Source organism: Haliotis asinina, chromosome 6, assembly GCF_037392515.1.
Source record: "Haliotis asinina isolate JCU_RB_2024 chromosome 6, JCU_Hal_asi_v2, whole genome shotgun sequence".
Lineage (NCBI taxonomy): Eukaryota > Metazoa > Mollusca > Gastropoda > Lepetellida > Haliotidae > Haliotis > Haliotis asinina.
The window spans coordinates 50,361,760-50,384,792 of record NC_090285.1 but is presented as its reverse complement, the minus strand read 5'-3'; the positions used below and the strand labels follow the sequence as shown (position 1 = coordinate 50,384,792).

At 38.0% G+C, this 23,033-nt stretch overlaps 1 protein-coding gene across 3 annotated transcripts in view; it reads right to left on the bottom strand.

The window, feature by feature from the left end:
* Nucleotides 1-1,733: 1,733 nt before the first annotated feature.
* LOC137288088 (diacylglycerol lipase-alpha-like) overlaps nt 1,734-23,033 on the bottom strand; it is a 145,668-nt gene continuing 124,368 nt past the window's right edge. For 2 of the 3 annotated variants that reach the window (XM_067820464.1, XM_067820466.1), the window contains 7 exons: nt 22,600-22,742; nt 19,646-19,714; nt 18,908-18,980; nt 17,655-17,845; nt 15,040-15,069; nt 11,295-11,427; nt 1,734-10,721 (listed from right to left, as the gene is read on the bottom strand). In XM_067820464.1, coding sequence (XP_067676565.1) covers nt 9,231-10,721; nt 11,295-11,427; nt 15,040-15,069; nt 17,655-17,845; nt 18,908-18,980; nt 19,646-19,714; nt 22,600-22,742 — 2,130 coding nt within the window. In that variant the 3' untranslated portion in view covers nt 1,734-9,230. The remainder of the gene's footprint in view (nt 10,722-11,294; nt 11,428-15,039; nt 15,070-17,654; nt 17,846-18,907; nt 18,981-19,645; nt 19,715-22,599; nt 22,743-23,033) is intronic. The other variant, XM_067820465.1, reaches the window with a different exon arrangement.

The window sequence follows — 23,033 nt, the reverse complement described above, 5'->3', positions numbered from 1 at the left end:
TTGTTCATTCAAAACATCTTCCATTGGAGACTGAAATCAAGCACTAGAAGATATCAGTGATATATAAATGCATCACTATGCTTTGCAGACCTCTGTCGTATCATCAGTTACCATGTGTTCTGTTCTGGAAAAAACAAATGGGAAGGTTTGAGGCCATTTCTTCTTCCGCCAAAGTCCATCAGCTGGTGACAGGAACTGCTGGTTGCTTAATCAGGACCAGCTGTTATATTGTCTACACAAATGGGCATGTTTGATACCATTGATCAAACTATTGCCATTTACTGTGTAAAACTGCATCCTTGGGTTTGAATCCAAGATTTGACGTGATTATGATTCTTGGTATGCTAGTACCATGCCCATGTTGGTTTCATCAAAGTGGTAAACATCTCAACCAGGCTTTCTCATCACATTACACTGACACAAATGTGAACCATCCAGATCACCAATTTGAATTTGCTCACCCCTGATAATGACTTTGTGAACACACTGCCTGATAGGACTGCACTCCATTAATGTAATCCCTTCAGGTCCCAGGGCCCTTATTCTCGAAACATTCGTAGCCCTAAGAATTCTTAACTTTGGTCGTAGCCAATGTGTTAAGAATGGGCTTAAGAACTTCGTAGGGCTACGAACGTTTCGAGAATAGCTAGCCGGATTTGTGAAGCACCATAATGAACATGACCATCTGTATAACGCACCTTTTTCAAGCTAGATATCCTGTTAAAGAGCACAATCTTATTATTATGATCCTGGATAACCCTAGCTGCCTGTGAGGTGCTAGGTTAATAGTTACATGACTAATCCCATCAGCTGCCCATTTCCTGCTGGGTGTACATGAGGCAGTTTCGAACAAACTCACTAGCCCAAGTGGAGACCACATGTATCTATCACATGCACTTTGTTGTGGGTCAGGACTGAAGTCCTAGAAACTCTCAGGAGTTACTCATCTAAGGATTCTCTGTGTTCAACATTGCTTAACATTAACAGATTGTGAGCTGAGTCCTTTGCATAGTAGCACACATCACCACCACCCATACTCCATGCCCATGCCATTATGCTTCACTCTCTTCCATGCGTCAAACCAGCATAGTACCTTTGCCACAGGCCGAAAGATGTCATGATTCGTCACATCTTGCACAGTTCATTCAATATAACATACGCATTTCATGACTGTTTAAATTTTGATGAGTCTACACATCTAATTAAACATCGCTGTTAAAATGGTTCAGTTTCACGAGAAATTATCCTATAACATGTAACATTATTTCGATTTGCGCAGCGATCCTTTGTCTACATGGGTTGTACGGATCCATGTGCTGGCATCGAAACCTAATGGGGAGCAAACGATGCAGGTTAGAAAAATAGATATGTATTGTCACAGACCTTACTGATGCATGTGTAGAAGAATACTTACAGAACAGTGCAAAACAATATGAAAAGCCGAATCGCTTGCGTTATGCCAGTCTCAGCTTATTTATGAACATGCACATTTGTTTACAAACAAGAGAAAAGTCCGGTCACGTGATATGTAAATTAGCCTGTGGCAGTGACGTTATGCCAAGTCATCGCTGCGCCGGACAGTAAAGATGCTCATGGTTGTCACTTTGGGCTTCTATCCTACATTAAGCCGACAGGCTGTGATATAACTGGAACAATGGTACATGTGGAATTAAACTCAGCTAACTCATCCAAATTTAACAACACCATAATAAACAAGACAAGAGCGACAGAGGTGTCAATCACATTAAAACTTTATTTCATATAAACCAAATATTGAGGACAAACTGTTGGCTGCATTCCTATACACAGACTCCAAGTCCTACCAAGAACAGGCAAACTTGTAACAAAATCAGAAAAGCTGGTAAACGAAGACATCACTACTCTGAGTTAATACATTAAAATTCTTTTTCCATAAACAAGGATATATGAGGATTCATTGACTTAGATGTTTAACCTTGGTGTTATCACATTTTGTCAAGAAAATTACATTTGTTAACATAATACATGGAAATAAATGAATATGCATATATACTGTCAAAACAGACAATCACATTTCACATCGTAATTTTTAAATAACATTTTTAACGCTAGAGGGCTAAAGAAAATTTCTGTAGATGAACTGCGTGTTGTGATGATTTTGATAAGAGATATATTTTCGATATAATGAATCTGAATGTACCTTAACATCTGGCATCTATCTAAATTTCATACTACCATATTTGATGACAGAAGATTGAAGAGGCATATTTTTGCTTTGACTATGATTTGATTTTATCAGAATGAAACTTGTAAGGGAATGATTTTGACTATCGGTCTATAACAGACCTAGAACACTATATTTACAGAACATATGGTGTTTATATGTTGCCGCTGCATACAGAGGGTATATCTGAAGCATTCATCACAGATTTCTTCAAGATCTAACTTAATAAATTAAGTTAAACACTTTAATCAGGTATACATCTTCACTTCAAAATAAATTTACAACTGTTAAAACAAATTGAAAAAATTATGAACTTTAGCTTCATGTCAAGCATGGGAATGTCTCTAAAATCTGCTAAAGGGTTTTCACATATTTACATCAGTAATCATAAAACTGTGCTTTTTCTTAAACTCTCATCTTGTAATAGTAATTCATATAAAATAATTTATGTCACTAAAACTCTACAGATTTCAAGTCATTAACCCGCCTGTCCTCATAAACTCCATTCAAGCATGTCAAAATAAAACATGTAAAATATAGCAAGCAATATCAATGTCAATAAAACAAAACAAGTTTTGCACGTAACAATAGCAAAAATAGGTTTAACAAATTTCGATGCTTTGTCTTTAGATCTGCATATACATAGGAAACAAAGGTAGATCGTTGATTGGCAATGACACACACAGATGAAACATATAGGGCAATGGACTGTTTCTTGTTAAATGTTTCATCCAAGAGGGTAATATTCTTTACATATTTACTGCATGCTTGTCCAAGTAATCCCAAAACATAAGCAGTGTGGTGCATTCCAGCTTTCAGATGCCTGCATCAATATCTGTTTGCTGACTTTACAGTATTCAACATACTTAGCAACCACTCCTTAATAATCAGCCCCTATTAAAATACGTAATGCAGAGTGCAACCCAAACAGTTCCAATTAATAAAGTCTTTTGTTATAAGGTGCACAAAGCATGACGTCAGAAGTAAGCTGGTATGTGAGACAATACCTGTTGATTGACTGTTCTGTGTAAATTGCCTGGAATATCTTAGTAAGAGCCCCTTTTGGATTTTAATTAACTAAGTATCTGAACTGCAAAAGACATCAAATATTATTTCAATTTATCTTACCTCATACACAAAATGTCGTTTCAATGTACCCCATTTACAAGCGAGTAACATTTTCTGCGTTACCTGCTGGAAATGTCAACCTGTGGGAATTTCTTTGACACTTCGAGTTAGTAGTATTTGAACTGTTGCTCAACTCTAGTACTCATTATAATCCAATACCTGTACTTCACACGGTTCAAAATTTTAAATGAAGTTTTTGGTAAGATAAATACATCGTTCACTGTTAATTTGGTGTCCATGGGTTGATGTACCCTTTATGTTTATTTATGTTCCCCTTGTTCTTCAGGCTCAATAAACATAAGCAAAAATAGAGGGTAAATCAACCCATGTCCCCCTTGTGACCAGTGAACAACTTATATTATTATGTAAGCACATTTTCCTGGTTACTTGATTGGTCCAGAGTCAGTCACATGACCGTCGACAGAAAAGCATATTGACTCCAACCCAGGTCTGACCAATAGTCATATCGCGGGTCCATAAAAACATGTATTGACCTCATCACCAGTCTATAACTGTATAATGTAGTTGCCAGATCACTGAACACCAGTCACATGTTCATGATTACCAGTATTATCATGTCTGTTGGCACTTGATGACGACTTTAGAACGTTAATCTGCATGTTTGTTACTTTTTGCCCATCTTTTACACAATGCCATATATATTTCATCCATATGTGTGACCAAATTCTACAGTTTATATTGCATCAGGCTAACACATGAAACCAATCAGTGCTAACATTACGCAACAATTTAATGATATGCTCAGAAAACAACTATATGAAAAGAAACCTGGCATAAATTATGACTGAAGTTGATATGAAATGTACACGTTTTTCTCCATTACATGGAAATTATTTCAGGATACGAATGTTTGAAATGCATTTTTTATTTACAAACTACCATAACAGTTAATATCAACAATAACATTTACGGAAATATATACCATCTATAGAGTGTAAAATATTTGTATAATGATACAAATCCACAGGCTACATCAAATTTGGAAAGTTTTCAAAAGCAGAAAAATCTAATATACAAATATTATTGAATGAAAGTGTTATAATAAATCAATATTTGATAATTTACAGATATCAAATTTGGGGACCTACACATTCAGGTATAAAACATTGAAACATCATTGAGGAGCAAAGGTGAAATAGACGCTAAATGAAGAGAGAGATATATATGATACTACATTAAACACTGTACAGAGGTCTTATATTGTTGAAGTGGACAATGAATTGTTCCTAGTAATAGCCTAACACTGTGTGATAATCACACTCTGAAACGGAATACCTACTGAAACATGTGATCACATTTCAATGGTAATCTCTATGAGTTTGGATGTAAAAGGGTTTTAGATGAAACATATCACTGTTACTTCATAGATGACTAATTCTAAAAGATGTTGAGATTCTAGCAAGGATGAATGAACTGAACATATTTAGGTTTTATTATGCCATTTTGTAAAAAATGAATATCCTGTTCAAACAAGTTCGACATTTCAATCAAGGGCCAGTGAGTGGATGATTTGCGACTGGCCTTGTTTAATGTCTGCCACATGCAGTGTTGTGACTTTTTGTCTGTGACTAAACCACACTGAACTTCCTGAGGAGAGTTGCCAAATACCTCCACAGTACCTGTAGACCTTAAAATGGATACATCCTTTATCTTCATCTAGAATCAACACGGAATCTGAACACAGAGTTAATTTCTTTAAGGTTTAGATTGTGTTCTGCAACAAAACAAACACCAGCTACACATCTCATTCTGAATCTTGTTTTCTTAACAAAAAAACACACAAAAAAACACAAAAAAAACCCAAAGTTCTCAGTAAAGAATTATTATCTACCATTATTATCTACCTTTTACCATGCTGATGTTTCTTATCACATTCCTCTGGATTTCGGAACTTGGTGGATTATCTGATCAAAACTTTTATTTCTAATTTTTGGTCTAAATATCTAACTTCTGTTACCAACATGAACAATAACATGGATTCCAAAATTATGTCAAAGATGCAACTTCCTGTATCTACTAAACTCAACTTCAGTACCCAATCACATATGTAAATATATCAATACTTTGCAAAACAGTGTTTACTTTGAAATCTGTCAACAAGATATGTGTACTATATTTAAAGCTAATTATTTTCCACAATCTGGAAAGCATATCAACACAAACAGATATAACACCTGCATTTGACACATAAATACCTGTTCCTTTTGGATGCTATCTTAGTGCTAAGAGAGTCATAAGTGCCATACATTATACTAATTTATGACAATCGTAGTTCTAAAAGAGCTTTGAAAATCTTGGCCCAGACCAATAAAATGATCATAGGAGGCAAAGAACCCAATGTAAGTCACCTTTTAGCATATAAACATACAATAAGTTACTTACTACTGGTACCCATTACCATTTTTTTTGTACTGCTCAGATATAAAACACTTGGAGATACTTGTTTTGAAGGAAAAATGCTAACAAATACTACACATGAAATTACTCCATCTGAGAGTTGAACAAAAAAGTATTTAACCTGACACATAAATTAAGATACTCTACTAAGCTAAGACAACCCTATTTTATGTATAAGGGTGCTTACTGTGTCAAATATGGTATGTATTTCATTATATTGCACACAAGACAAAGTCAAAAATTATTCTGATGGCACTGAAACTGCAAAATACATAAACATTGAGCAATCAAGAATATAAGGCTTGGGGCAGAGGGGGGAAACAAACAGAATTGCAAAATATTATTGTTAAAACATTTCTTCAAATGATCCTTATACCTTCTAAAGATCCATATACCATTCCACAATCCAATAACCTTCTTAAGATCCAACTACCCTACGCAGATCTATATACCTTCCCATGATCCAATAACATTCCCATAATGCAATTACCTTCCAACGATTTACATGCCTTTTCACAAGTGAAACGCTCCCCTACAAACCATTTTCTTACCCTTCTTTCTGTATATTCTTTTTTTGATATAACAAGGCTCCAGTTTCAGTTAGATAATATGGCATGGTGGTGACTTGATCTCGTGATATGCATTGGTTTGAGCACACCCCTTTGTATAAAGTACATCCATATTTCACCATTCAAGGGATTACATGTTGAACATTCAAAAGGATTTGGTATCACAAATGATGTGTCAAATATTAGGTACCTTAATGAGATCACATAATGGATTTGTAAAGGTAGCTATTTCTTTGGTGATTAAGCTTAAACAGCCATGATCCAATTCAATATTTAATAATAACACCTAAGCATGCTGCATGTGTATTACTAATAGGGGAGTAGTAGTAGGTCAAACAAGGTCAAGGTCAGGGTTCTTTCTACATAAACTGACATAAAAAAGCACTGTGAATATATCACAGGACTTAACAACTAACTAGTTCTCATCAGAAATTAAAACCTACATACCAGTATGTCGTTATCGTTATATTTCTTGAATTCCTCACAACTGATACACATCACAGATGAGGTGGGACACATGGAGATGTTTCTTTGTGAGATAACGAACACGAACTGTCCACATGTACACATTCAAACATCACAATGTTCAATCCATTAACTGAAAGCCTTTAAAATGGCAAACAGAAGCCGACAGATGAAATGAAATAAATCTCTGTATTGAAGCCAGGATTACTCCACACAAGCACCTGAAAACACGGGTATGTACAAAAAACAAGCACACACAAACAAACAAAACACATACAACGTCTTATTGCATCTCCTGACTGTGCATCGTTGACTGTTGTCATGCTCCCATCCTCACTCACATTTACAGCATATCATATTTAGTCATGTCAGCAGATTTTATTCAAATGTTTCAAAGTGCTTAAAATCAAATAAAATAACACAATGGCTGACAGAGATTAGTTTTGTGTTATCATAATAGCTGTACAGGACATTACAGAAAATAGTTACACGAAAATAGTATATGCATGACAGCTAGTTTGACAGCAAATAGTCCCTGGACACCTCCGATGCAGCTCAAAAGAATCAGATGTAGATACTGTCTTCAATTGCTGTACAAGCCATTCAGCACTTGTGTGCATTCAACATCTACATAAATATATTACCAAAATTGTAATAGTCATACCCATATAATGCCATATTATTTAAATATACACTTGACATATCATGGGAATTAAGGCTTTTATGATAAACTCACACATTCGGTGAATTGAACTGTAGCCCTTCATGAACTCAAGTCATTATTTGTGGTCACCAGAACTGAATATAAATATTTACATTTTTTTGAATGGAGCATGTTTTACTTGAACCCTTATGTACTTTTTTTCCAAAGTGAGATTATGTACTAGCCCTGCAGTAGTGCAACGTTAAGTTTGCAATGACTGCACATGGTAGTATGGACTATAACTATTAGTCTATTCCATGTCAAATTTGAGTGTCATGTGTCAGATCACTGGATATTACTACGTCAACTTAACAGTCAACATGGGGGTTCCATACTGTGCATCACTTAACTACAATATTGTGATTGTGAATAGTAATTTGTATTCGTTACCCAATACTAGTATGTGATACACGTCATATTCGCCAGTGTATTTGTTGCAGCCCTAATGAGAATCAGTTCTGTACATCCTGATAACAATACCACTATCAGTAGTTCAGTAAAATATATGTCTACAATGAGCAATGTCGGCTTCACTTAAGTCTACTAACACAAGGCTTTCTTAACACTACGATGACTATAATGCTACGATGATCGTAACTCCCTTTCACTAACTTGGGCTCAAGATTGTTGCACCACTGAGATTTCTTCGTGCAAGTGGGCCCTTGCTATAACAGTGATGGAATCCTCAGACAAAGGGCACTGTCTTTAAAGGGGCTGTGGGGTAGCATAGGGGTTTAAAGTATTCGCTCATCACTCCTAAGATCCTGGTTCATTTCCCACATGGGTATAATAATATGTTAAGCCTATTTCTTGAGTCCCTTGTCATGATATTGCTCGAATACTGCTAAAAGCAGCATAAAACCATAATCGTTCACTTTATATGACAACTGTTAATCAATAGCTGGCTTTCTTAAGAGTTGAAATCACCATTAGCTTATAGTGTGCAAAAGAGATTCTGTCAATAAATACACCCCTGATGACTGAGGATGAGCCATCTACAGTTGATGTTTGCCCAATGTTTTCAAGGGAATGGCATGGCAATATGGCAGAGCATGGCAGACTTGTCATGGCAAGTCTACATTCCTCAATAGAAAACTGCTGTCAAACTGTTTATAGAGCTTTAAAATATGTACAACCCTTGCCAAAAACATCAACAATACTCTTCCAAACGGAAATTGAATTTGATTCGTCTATATGTATTGCATTTATTGTTAATTAATTCATTTTCATGATATAGGCCGCTGTGAACATTCTTGGTCTAGTCTAAGCGAAGCTTAATAAGTCAATATGCTTTTTCCATCCTTCTGTTCGAAGACATCAGTTATAAACACAAAAGGTTCTGTACTGTGACATCGTTCAGTTTTATAAGGAGGACATTATGAAGATTATTTACCAGTTGGCCTAAAAACTGGTCATGTGAGAGGGATGTTTATTATGGTGAATACAGTATATTTGATGAAATGCACATGACCTTCACGGAAAAAATGGTACAAGAGTAATCAATATTTTCTGATAATATTCCAACATCAGCATTCATGATATCGTATATATGTAATATAAAACAGTAAACTGTCATGGTTTCTAAAGTCAAATAATTGTAAGTTTGTTTGTAATAGAATATTCTAAATAATCAAAACTTGCTTGTTAACCTTAAAACGCAGCACACAGTTAGTATCAATTCAGATTCATATCCACAAATCATCTACGTCTACATACTGTTCACACATCTAAGACCCGATTCTTGCTATGCTTCTGACTCTTGGGCTGCAAACACTTCATCTGAATGTGTGGATGAGAGCCGACTTTCGGGAACATTATCCAGCGCCATACTTGCTGTTGACGCCTGCGGGGTACCATGCAGTCCTGGGAGACGTGCCCGTGGTTGCTTGGCACCAGTCGCAATATTTTCTACGAATACTTCAGTATCATCCTGAATATGAGCTAAGTCCATCATTTCAGTTGACCTTCGCATTTTGGATAATGACGGTTGTAAGAATAAACTCTCGGATTCGCAGTGTCTTAACGTAGGTGGGTATTCACGTTGTGTGACTGTTTTCTCATGTGGAGCAATGTTTTGCACACATGGCTTGATGCTTTGTTCATGTGGTGTGTTGGTCTTGTCATGTGGTGTGGTGTTTTGGCCACCTGGTATGTTCGTCTGCTCATTTGGTGTGGTGTTCTGGTCACGTGGTGTGGCATTTTGCTTACATGGTGCGTTGGTTTGCTCATGTTTTGTTGCAGTGTGCTCGCGTGGCGTGATGGTGTGTTCGCGTGGTGTGAGAGCAGGGAACCTGATTGGTGGATGATAAGCTCCATGTGGGTAGCCTGTTCCAGCAGCTGAGTAATGTAGATTAGGGTGCCCATATTCATGCTGGTTGGACTCGTCGGGTGAATGTCGGTTGTATACAGCACTGTGACCATTAGCGTTTTTATACGACACAATCACAGACTTCCCTGAAGGATCTGTTACAGTCACTGACTTAGAATCTGACACAGGATTTTCACTCTCCTCACCTTCTTTTACCCCCTTTGGACCGTTTTCAGTAACCTTTTCTTCCTGATCAGCATGTACTCTATCAGCACTGTCCTTATCCACATTCTGCCTGTTGGCAGTCTCCTTAGCAACCTTTTCATCCTCAAACTCAACCTTTTTCCTCTTGGCGTTATTTTCTACAATGACCTTGACCTCATCATCATTGTCTTCTGGCACTTCGATCTTCACACTTTCGGATCTGACTTTCCGTAATGGGGATTGTTCTATTGTCTTCAGCTGGGGAGATGATTGCACAGGTTTACGACTTCCATCTCTCTCGACAAGACTCCCAGTATGACAGAGTCCTCCAAGGCTCGACACATCAGACAAAGCCTCTGGACTTGCCAAAGGAGCAGCCACCCATTGCTTGTCAGACAGCTCCAAAGTGAAGTCTGGACGTGTGCCTGAATCAGGGTTCCTACCAACAGCATTCAGTTGCTGTATATGTTCTACAGTTAAAATCTTGTCCGGGACATTTTCCCAGCTGCCAGATACCGATCGAGGCCCAGTGACATTCATGGAACCTTTCCCTGCATCAGGCGGTGTGTAGCAGGCATTGGTGAAGCTGGTTTCTACCATAACTGTCCCTCGGGTTGGTGATGGGTTGTTGGCAGAGGACAAAGACTCATGGGATAGAAGAGCTTTGCGTTCTGCTTCTGTCAGAGTCCGCACTGGCTTGGCTGGACCAACCTTCAGCAGAACCTGAAACAGCAGTTTAGAAATGCACGTGGCATCACATGTTTGTCTGGGTTTAGATTTTGGTTTAAATGGAACTGTAGTAATTATTCAGGAACTTGCCATCTATAACGGTTGGGATCAGTCAGACAGTTAAGACTTTACGCAAATCTGCCTTATTGCAAACACATTAAAAAAAGCAACATAAACAGCAGTCCAAATTCATTATAACCTTCCCCATATCAGGTACTGCTTTGCATTTAATATGTTAAGCAAATGTTTGAGGAAAGAATTTTGTTAGGGTTCTAGAAGAAATATGGTCCTTGATCATGCAGGGGGACATATATAGATAGTTATTCAACAAACAGGACAATGTCCTAACAAATACCTTCTCCACAGCTTAAAGGACATTGTTGGCCATATGGTTGTTGATCATGGTGGGGGATATATAGATAATTATTCAACAGATAGGACAATGTCCTAACAAATACCTTCTCCAGAGCTTCTAGGACACTGTCTGGCATATTGTTGTTGATCAGTGTGGGATATATTTACAGATAGTTATTAAACAGACAGATAGGACCATGTCCTAACAGATACCTTCTCCAGAGCCTCTAGGACATTGTCTGGCATATGGTCGTTGATCATGGTGGGGGAGATTAGGACCTCATCAAAGTCTCCATTGCCAGCCCACACAGCCTGGTAAACAGGCTCCGAACTCTGACACACAGGTCTGCAACACAGAGGAATATGTACAGTTCCACTGTCTCCCATCAAAACCTGCCCTACTTGACCAGATCCTGGCAGTACACAATTCCTTATTGACAACTGCCAATGTTGTGTTCTGTTCACTGAATTTCAGAAGCTGACACAGTCTAATTTCAGATGAATGTAAACTCACAAATAAATGGTTATCTCAAGAATATAAGCACTGTATCATCTTTGGCCAAACCGATACTTGTTACAGCTAATGGATGTTGATACTTTTCTATATTTAGGAGTATGAGGTTTTGTTATAAATTACCAGAGTGAGTGAGGAAAGCTTTGTGTCATTTTTAGCAATAATATAGCAATATCATGGTGGGGGACACCAGAACTGGGCTCTACACATTGTGCCCATGTGGGGAATCGAACCTGAGTCCTCGGTGTGACGAGAAAATGCCGTAATCACTAGACCAGTCCACCCACCGCTCTATAAATTACCATATATGGGACAATCTATATTGTAATTTTGTGAAAAATATATCCAAATCCCATAATGAAAATGTTATAAAGAAAAAGATGGCTTAGTTAGTTAAAGGGGTAAATATTCCAAACCAATAGATTAATAGATTATCCACATATAACCCACACACTTCATTCATGCACTGATATAAAGATAAAATACACATAGTAAACAAGCAGTCTTTTGTGAAAAGTGTAATAACTTTGATTTTTGAGGCTGAAAGAGAGACAATTGCACCCCTGGCCCCTTATTCTCAAAACGTTCGTAGCCCTAAGAATTCTTAACTTTGATTGTAGCTAATGTGCTAAGAATGGGCTTAAGAACTTCGCAGGGCTACAAACATTTCGAGAATAGCTAACCTGGTGTGCAAACTCACGAACACCAAGAACACAAACCTGTGAATGAATGGGTATTAGAACAGAAATATATTAGATATTAATGCCCCACCAGTCTGTCACAAGACACGTATATCATAACAAACATACCCTTGTTATTACACATTGTTAATACCCCTTCATCACTGATATACATTAATGATGCATGTTATATCATGTCCCATAAATATTTAACAGCCATACAGGAAATTGCAGACTTATAGATAAAAGGAAAACAAAAATACAATTTAGGTAAAGAATACCAAACCTATAAAAAGTTAACATCCTTTATTTAAACCAACACCTAATAATTTTACCATCATAATATAATCAAATTTTCAAAACAAACACCCCAACAAACTTACATACACACTACAAGGGGCACAATGTCAAGCCATTTTCCTGAAAAACAAGCTGACCAAAGCAGTGCATGTATTATATAACATGCATATATATGACACACAGCTGAAAATAATTCAGCCACAAGGTAGGCATTAACAAGCTGCCTGCATGACAGTGCTCACATGCTGTCTGATGTCGTAAAGTGCTACCTTCCACTGTTAACATGCAATACCAAATTCCTGGTTGGTGCGCTTCATGCTTTAGTGTGGAGTTCTGGTGAGTGGCTGTGTCACTCTGGACCTGAGTGGTTATGGTGGTGAGCTAGTGAGGGTTATTGTGAGTATTATTCAAACAGGTCCAGGAAGCCACTGTTTGACTGACTGACCTTTGATGGCATTATAAATAAATATGTGTGTGTGCGTGTGAGTAAGTGAGAAACAGAGAGAGAGGGAGAAAAAGATAGTGAGACAGAGAGAGAGAAAGAGAGAGTGTGTGTGTGTGAGAGAGAGAGATTATGTTAAGAGGTAAAATATGTATGACTAGTCATGTGAAAGTGTGTTTGTGTGGAAGAGTATTTGTGTGTGTATGTGTGTTTGTGTGTGTTAGTCCATGTTGGAGGGGAAGTTTCTGTGTGTATGAAACATTGTTAGAGGCTTGGGTGCATAACTTGAAGACGAGGGAGAGAGATTATGTGAGTGACTTTGATTGTTAAAATGTTATAACACAAAGAATGTATTAGCTAAGCTTTAACCAGACAAAACTTAATTATATCACTTGAGCTTCAGAAAAGTATCTTAAGCTGCAAACTATTGGTTGACTATATAACATGTCAGTAAAACTCTTGTTGCAAAGCCAAATGAGACTGCTCGCTAATCTCATTTGTCTGTGTGAGACAGTGTATGTTGGAGGTGAAATGTGTATGATTAGTCATGTGAAAGTGTGTTTGTGTGTTTGTGTGGAAGAGTATTTGTGTGTGTATGTGTGTTTGTGTGTCTTAGTCCATGTTGGAGGGGAAGTTTCTGTGTGTATGAAACATTGTTAGAGGCTTGGGTGCATAACTTGAAGACGAGGGAGAGAGATTATGCGAGTGACTTTGATTGTTAAAATGTTATAACACAAAGAATGTATTAGCTAAGCTTTAACCAGACAAAACTTAATTATATCACTTGAGCTTCAGAAAAGTATCTTAAGCTGCAAACTATTGGTTGACTATATAACATGTCAGTAAAACTCTTGTTGCAAAGCCAAATGAGACTGCTCGCTAATCTCATTTGTCTGTGTGAGACAGTGTATGTTGGAGGTGAAATGTGTATGATTAGTCATGTGAAAGTGTGTTTGTGTGTTTGTGTGGAAGAGTATTTGTGTGTGTATGTGTGTTTGTGTGTCTTAGTCCATGTTGGAGGGGAAGTTTCTGTGTGTATGAAACATTGTTAGAGGCTTGGGTGCATAACTTGGAGACCAGGGAGAGAGATTAAGTGAGTGACTTTGATCGTTAAAATGTGTAAAAATATTTAAAAAATGAGCACTCCACACAATGTGATTTTGAACTGATAGTTTTGTGTAACTCAACAGTTGTGAGTGAAAAAAAAAGTTAAGAAAATGAGATCAGTTTTAACTCAAACTGACTCAAAACAAAACAACGTAACTGCAACTTCTAGATGAATTATTGTGCACTAGTGTTCATAATGACTTGACACGGCTACCACCTGTCTATATATGCCATCATTTCATTTCATAAAAACAGCATACCTTTCCAAAAACAATGCTTATCTAATTTATTATCACGGAAAGCACAACCAATACAAGTATATTTATGAAACACATGACTAAAAAATGTATCAAAATCTTTTATCTAAGAAGAATCACTGTTTCTCAATTTTGCAATAACATCTGTTTTAGGTTAACACAACCAATATGAAGGTAGTATTTATTTACATGTACTTCCTGTTGTACAACTACCGAGTCTACAAGCTCATTTTAGTAGATTTAATAGATAATACAAAGCATGCTATTTGATAAGTTTTAATAAAACTGAACCTTATCATACAACTCCTTAGCTTCAGAAAAGTATACAAAAAATGTTATTAGCTGAGCTTTAACCACACAAAACTTAATCATACCACTTCAGCTTCAGAAAAGTATCTTAAGCGGCAGATTATTCATTGACTATATAAAATTTCAGTAAAACTCTTTTTGCAAAGCCCAATGAGACTGCTCGCTAATATGTAATGTCTCGAAAAAAACATCTTCCATTGTTTGTGAATATGTGGAAACTGACCAATATTGAGTTTGGTGATGATGATGTAAGATGTATCCTGCTCAAACAAAATCAACATAATGATACTGATAATAATTAATGCAAGAATATGGGAAAGGAACGTCAAATGGACAGGATGAAACTTACTTCTTGGAATAGCGACGGTTATGTACATGCCTGAAATCAACATAGTCACTAGTCATATCATTCAAACACAGAAAGAAAGAAACACAAACTCACAGTCATAGAAGTACAAGGAAAGGTAATATAAGGCTGGGTGATACGGGCTAAAGTTTGACATGGCTGGGTGATATGGGCTAACTTTGACATGGATAGGATAACTGGACGTAAGTTTGGCTGGTTGATATGGGCTAATGTTTGATATGGTGGATACTTGATCTAATGTTTGACATGGCTAGATGATACAGACTAATGTTTTGCACAGCAGTTATTCTCAAGAAATAGAATTTTGGTATTGCTTCTTAAATTTGAAAGGAAAGGGATAACAGGCTATATTTAACAGGACAGGGCTAACTGGGATAATGTTCCCTGGACTAGTCTACCTGGGGTAATGTTTAACAGGACAGGGTTAATAGGGATATGTTTGATGAGATGGGCTAAAGAGAAGTATGTTTAAAGAGATGGGCTAAAAAGGGGTTATGTTTAACAGGACTAACTGGGATACTGTTTAATGGGATAGACTAGCTGGGCTAATGTTTAACAGGACAGGACTAACAGGGGTAATGTTTCATACAACAGAGCTAGCTGGGGTAATGTTTCACAGGAGAGGGCTAGCTGGGGTATATTTAATAGGTCAGGGCTAACTTGGGTAATGCTTAAAAGGACAGGGCTAATCAGGGTATGTTTAATGAGATGGGCTAAAAGAGGTTATTTTCAACAGGACTTGGCTAACTGGTATAATGTTTAATTAGCTGTGCTAATGTTTAACAGGACAGGACTAACTGGGGTAATGTTTCATAGGACAGGGTTAGCTGGGGTATATATTGAACAGGTCAGGGCTAACAAGGGTAATGCTAAACAGGACAGGGCTAACTGGGGTAAAATTTAACAGGAGAGGCTAACTGGGATAATGGGACATGATAAGTGGGGGGAATGTTTCTCAAGACGGCTAAGTGAGGTAATGTTAACAAGACAGGGCTAATGGGGCTAATGTTTGACAGTACACAACTAACTGGGGTTATGTTTAACAGGAAAAATGGGTTTCAGTTTAACAAGGATGGGCTAACTGGGTTATGTGTAACCATGCACTCCCATCCTGCACTTTGAAAGTAATATCAAGTCATTGGTTCAGATATACTTGTCACCAGTTGTAAACCTTTTCCCTTCCAGATGTGTTTCCTATGCTGTTTCATCTCGGACTACAGGGCCATTCAGCAATGATAAAGAAACTGTTGCTATTGACTGAGGATGATTTAAACCTGAGGTTAACTCCTCTCACTGTATTCATTAAGAAATGCTACTTCCAGAAAGGGAAAGAAACTGTATTTGGGGACTTTCCACAGCCTTAGAATATTTATCATCAGGCAGAAAAACAAAGGTAAAACATTAAGTCAATCCAGTTGTGATGATAAGAAAGCATGCTTTCACAGCAATCAAATCAGTGCTCTATGCACTTCACAAAAAATATATTTCCTACAACATTTGAAAGTTCCAATAACTTGACACAGAACCACTCAAATTTAAATAATAGTCAAGAAGTCCTACTGTGCCGCAGGATATATTTCAAAATGCACCATGCTACGATAAAAATAAAGTCCATTGTGTGACGACATTGTAATCATTCCCAAACATGTAAGAAAGAGGAGTCATGCCAAAAGTAGATACAAGGAGATCATGGTCAGGAAAATATACACTCCACTTGAACTGATTATCAAAATGATACTTTTTTAATATTCATGATGAATTATGATGAACCAGTCAAATACTCTAATATTTCAAAGTATGAAAATAGAAATAGACTTAAGGAACTACAGACCAAAACCTTTAAAAACATGTATCACCTGGTGAACCCACATAAATATTTCTGACAAATCATTTGTCCAAGGGAAACAATCTAAAGTTTTTAGACCTCTAATAATTTCCCTTTAACCATTATAATAGCACAATCTGATGTTAATGATAAATCTAGTGCATACCAACTCCTGCCACATAAAAGAATGAACGTACTTGACAATCTAGAAAAACATATTGAACTCTTATATTGCAAACACTTACTTCAGCTATGTTTATTCATGATAAGGAATGGCAAAACCACAGCACAGATCCAGTGGTTAAAGGTGTACCTACAAGTGTTTGAGTAATAACAATGGCTATTGTCATGAAACACCTTGATAATGTAACATGTGCTCAGTTAATGAGGAACTAACCTGCACAGAAATGCATAGTCATGACATAATTCTAAACATTTTTCAACTGACTACCATTAAAATTAAGTATACAATAAAAGTACCACCCACACCAAATATTTACTACTGAACTGTCATGACATAAATCTTCACTGACCACTATTAGAAATTAAGCATACAAACAAAAACTAAAATACTCCCCAAAACAACCAATACTATATTTAATACTAAACTGTCATGACGATAGTAACATTAAACAAATGTGTTGCTCCTTAACTTTTTTTGAGTAGTATGTGTTCCAAACCTATATCAAGAGATACCTTGAAAAAGTTTAAACCACAATCACGACACACCCTGACACAACATGATAATGATAAACACTCTGGTGATACTGACCCAGACTCCTTGGGGTGACTACGGACAATGTGGATGATCTTTCCTGGGGGGAACAGGGGCACATGGGCGGACAAGCCGATCTGTGAGTCACTGGGGTGAGCAGTCACATTGCGGTCCAAGTCCACCTGCGACCCCTTCTTGCCTGTATAGTCCCCACAGCAGCAAAAGACTCCTTTTGAGATGATCTTCCACTGAAACAGTCAAAACAGGGTACAGGGCCCTTATTCTCGGAACGTTCGTAGTCTGAAGAATTCTTAACTTTGATCGTAGCCAATGTGTTAAGAATGGGCTTGAGAAGTTCGTAGGGCTACGAACGTTTCGAGAATAGCTAGCCAGGTACAGGTTAGAATTGGTCTTCAGCAACCAATGCTTGTCGTAAGAGGTGACTAGTGGGATCAGGTGGTGAGGGATTGTGACATGGTTGACACATCATCGCATCCCAATTGTGTAGATCGATGTTCATGCTGTTGACCAATGGATTTTCTAGTCCAGTCTCCGCCGTATAGCTGAAATATTGCTGAGTGTGACATTAAACAACAATTGTAAACATAGTTCTCCCCTTTCATCAATCACAATTATTCACTACCACCTTGCTCAATCAGCAACACTGTATATATACAGTTATATCTTAAAGCAGGGCTGGGCCCTTATTCTTGAAACGCTCATAGCCCTAGGAATTCTTGACTTTGATCGTAGCCAATGTGTTTTGAATGGGCTTAAGAAGTTCGCAGTGCTACGAACGTTTCGAGAATAAGCTAGCCTGTTTAGTAACTTCAAGATTACCATTACAATTGGTTTTAGAACATACCTTGTTGAACAATTGCTTCAGCTGAACTTTCCTTGTTGATTTGATTGCATGTATATGTATGTGTGCATGCATGTGCGTGCATGTGTGTGTGTGTGCATGTGTGTGTGCATGTGTGTATCCATGATAACAGCTGTGTGATATGCATTTTTAGAAAATGTGTGATATGCATGTTACAAATGACAACTTTGGCATAAGAATACAAAATGTTATAGGAAAGTAAATGTTGGGACCGAGACAAATGTTTGAGATAGTGCTACACATTTTTATCTCCAATTTGAGATAACACAAATATAAATGTGAGATGGTGGGGAATAAAGAAAATATATGCAGTGTTGGCAAATTTGAGATATCACTTCAAACTTGCTACCTCAGCAAAGTTTACATAAGAAACATGTGTTTTAAATCACTTAAAATCCCTGGGATACATATGTCTACTATGCATTACCTTGGGGTCGATGCTTTTCTTGATCATGTTGATGATATCGGTCCTCAGCAGCTCCATCTGAGGTAGACCGATTCTGGAAAACATCAGGGCCAATGTAAAATGTTTAATGACACAGTCATGAATGTTCCACTTATACACCAGCAGCGCTGGGGGAAAATTAGAGAATCGTTTGAAGTTTGGTTTTGCCGCCTTTTTTTCCACCATCTTTTTTTCCCAACTTTATAGGTTGGCATTTTTGATGATTTGTGAATAGCAAAAGGTATCAGAATCTGCAAAGTTGACCGAGACATTTTGACCACATAAGCCTCATCAGATGGCACTCCAGATGAAATACCTGTTGTGGACTTGATGAATGGAGAAGCAAACTACTTGACAAACTGTACTTATCCAGCGACCACAAGCACAAAGTGATCTTAGCAATATGATGATTTTAACTCTCAAACGTGTAACATGGTTTTAGGCCAGTTTTACAGCTAAAATCTTTTCGTGCAAGGGGTCCCAGACATTTTTGCTTCAGAAATTACTAGACAATGAATGAGTCAGTGAATATGGTTTTACACAATTCTTAGCAATATTCTAGCAATACCATGAAGGGGGGACACCAGAAATGGGTTTCACACGTTGTACCCATGTGCAGACTTGAACCTGGGTCTTCGCTGTGACGAGTGAACGCTTTGACCACTAAGCTACCCCATGGCTGCCCCCCCAACATAGAAGTAGATCTGACTTCAAACTCACCTGGGCACAACATCTTTCCCCACGACAACAGACGTGATGTACGACTTAGTCTCCTCCACACAGGATATACTGAAACACCACAGAGTAGAAACATTGATTCACAGGACACAGACAACTCATCTCCACATGCAGATGTTCACAATTTTATCAATAGTATTTGCTAGTCTACTCTAGAATATTTCTAGAAATTCTAAATTCTCTGAAAATGAAATGGAAAGGCCACTGCGTAACACTTTTTATTATTTAATTATAACAAAGTTTAATGGATACACAGTAAAATCACATACTGGGCTTATTACATTGCATTAAAATACACTGAAAATATCAATACTATACTGAACAGCAAAACAAACACTTTCACAAAATGTTTATAAAAAGTTTAACAAAAATGAAATGTCATATAAGAAAGTTGTCATGATTATGTCTCTGATTAAATAACTTGACAAAAGAAACAAAAGGGTTGTGTTTCTTTAACTGTTCGATATAACTGTATAGTATGCGATAATTGGACAATTTATACGGTTCCTAGTATAAAACGCATCCGGCTACCAATCGAGTTATTCAGGTAAATTCAGGAAAATTTACTTTATTTATGGTTGTCTTGTAATTAATATCTGTACGTTTGAAATTATCTGGATATTTTTTGATAATAATGTTTATTTTTGTATGTAGTATTAATGAGCTGAATATTTTTTCAGTTGTCCCTTATTTAGTGACGCACCAAGTGTTTGAAATCACCCACCCTCTTATTAGCGCCTTATGCTGAAATTAATTCAGCAGGCTAAAGGTTAACTGTTTAGCATGTATATTGTTAGTATGTGGATAAAGCATGCTCATTTAAGATATGTTTGTAGCTTCCAAACAACAACATACATTGACTTGAGAGCTGAGAGTGAGTGAGTGAGCTATTAATGGTGGAACAGCATTGTGAGCACTGACTGTGCCCATAAACCATCAACATCCAAGTCAAGCATTTTCTTTTCGGTTTTATGGCATGTGTGATGGTATGAACTGTAGAAGACTAGAAGATTATACCATACTGTGAGACTGAATCTGAATGTAAAGGCCATTCACAGAGACACAAGGACAGCAGGCTATTGACCAAAGTTCCCTTCTGAATGTCAAGTCTCTTAAAATTTGACATGCTTGTGAATTTAAACTACCTGCTTCCAGAATTAATCTCTCAAACAATCTGACAATGTCAGATAAGCATGGCACCGACCACTTGACTTGGATCAGTTCAATATGATTCCAGGCATTATAGATTATTCCTTAGCTTAATCAATACTCTGTAACAGAAATCAGTACCAATAACCACTTGAGGCTTCCATAATTACTCCTGGAGACCAATAATCCCATCACAGAAAAACTATTCAAAGTGTCCTGGCACACCAGTAGCAGATAATATGTCTCAGAAATAGACAGAAATGTCGCCTTTGAATACAGCTTTGTTAAAATGATTGTTGCAATCAGTCTCGTTGTGCCGTCTTGTTGGCCTTGTGACCAGGACAGATGGAGGTGTTACTGACTGCAAACCAAACAAATACTGCTGGGGCAGTGAATTTGGTTGCCACCTTGATATAGCTGTGACTGTGGTTACCACCCTGATATAGCTGTGACTGTGGTTACCAACATGATATAGCTGTGACTGTGGTTACCATCCTGATATAGCTGTGACTGTGGTTACCAACATGATATAGCTGTGACTGTGGTTACCATCCTGATATAGCTGTGACTGTGGTTACCACCTTGATATAGCTGTGACTGTGGTTACCAACATGATATAGCTGTGACTGTGGCTGCCACCCTGATATAGCTGTGACTGTGGTTGCCACCCTGATATTGCTGTGACTGTGGTTTCCACCCTGATATAGCTGTGACTGTGGTTACCACCCTGATATAGCTGTGACTGTGGTTGCCACCCTGATATAGCTGTGACTGTGGTTACCACCCTGATATTGCTGTGACTGTGGCTGCCACCCTGATATTGCTGTGACTGTGGTCGCCATCCTGATATAGCGGTGACTGTGGTTGCCACCCTGATATTGCTCTGGTTGCCACCCTGATATAGCTGTGACTGTGGTTACGACTCTGATATAGCTGTGACTGTGGTTGCCACCCTGATATAGCTGTGACTGTGGTTGCCACCCTGATATAGCTGTGACTGTGGTTGCCACCCTGATATAGCTGTGACTGTGGTTACCAACAAGATATAGCTGTGACTGTGGTTGCCAACATGATATAGCTGTGACTGTGGTTGCCAACATGATATAGCTGTGGTTGCCACCCTGATATTGCAGCGACTGTGGTTGCCAACGTGATATTGCTGTGACTGTGGTTGCCAACATGATATTGATGTGGTTGCCACCCTGATACTGCAGTGGTTATGGTAGCCACTCTAATATTACTGTGGCTGTGGTAGCCCGCCTGATATTACTGTGGTTGCCATCCTGATATTGCTGTGGCTGCCAACTTGATGTTGCTGTGGCTGTAGCTGCAACCTGATTTTGCTGTGGCTCCCAGCCTGATATCTTTGAGGCTGTAGTCAGCCAAACTGATGGTATGGGCGCTTGTCAACTGTGCTGGTTTATAGAAATACAGAATGGGAAAGCAATTTTAGCATCATCGTCATGGCAAGTTCAGATTTGAGGCAAAACTCTATCAGAGCTTGGCACTGAGCTGATGACAAAGGATAATAATCAAGGTGAATGTTGGATTTGAACCTAGTATCATGGTATGATTATGGTTCAGGTGGTTGTGCAAGGAAATATTCCATGCAGAAAAATAAAAATGCACAAATATACTCCAGTCTGGCAACATAACTGGCAGGGGAACAAGGAATCTAGTAAACTTGACTGCAGTTCCTGGCACTGCAGGGGGCGTGTGTGCGTGTGCATGTGCGTGTGCGTGTGCGTGTGCGTGTGCATGTGATAGGGTGATGCATGTTGACCCACCTGATGAGTCCCCCTGGGGGAGAGAAGGCATAGCAGTGCAGGGTGGGGAACTCTGGTTGTAGAAGAATGGCCAAGATGGCGGCTGTGCCTGCACCCAGAGAGTGACCTACCAGGGTCAGGTCATACTTCTTAGAACTTAACTCCTGGAAACACAAAACATACGAATATGACTCTGAATGAAACAGCAAGGACCTGCTGCATACCTGGGTTAATGAAAAACATATTTATTGATTAATGATTCAAGTGATTGACTGGTTGATTGATTGACTGATTGATTGATTGATTTATTTTAGCAATGTTCCATCAATACCATGACGGGGGAACACCAGAAACAGGCTTCACACACTGTACCCGCTTGGGGAATAGAACCCAGGTCTTTGGCATGGTAAGCAAACGCTGCACCCACTAGGCTACCCCACCATCCCTAATGATTC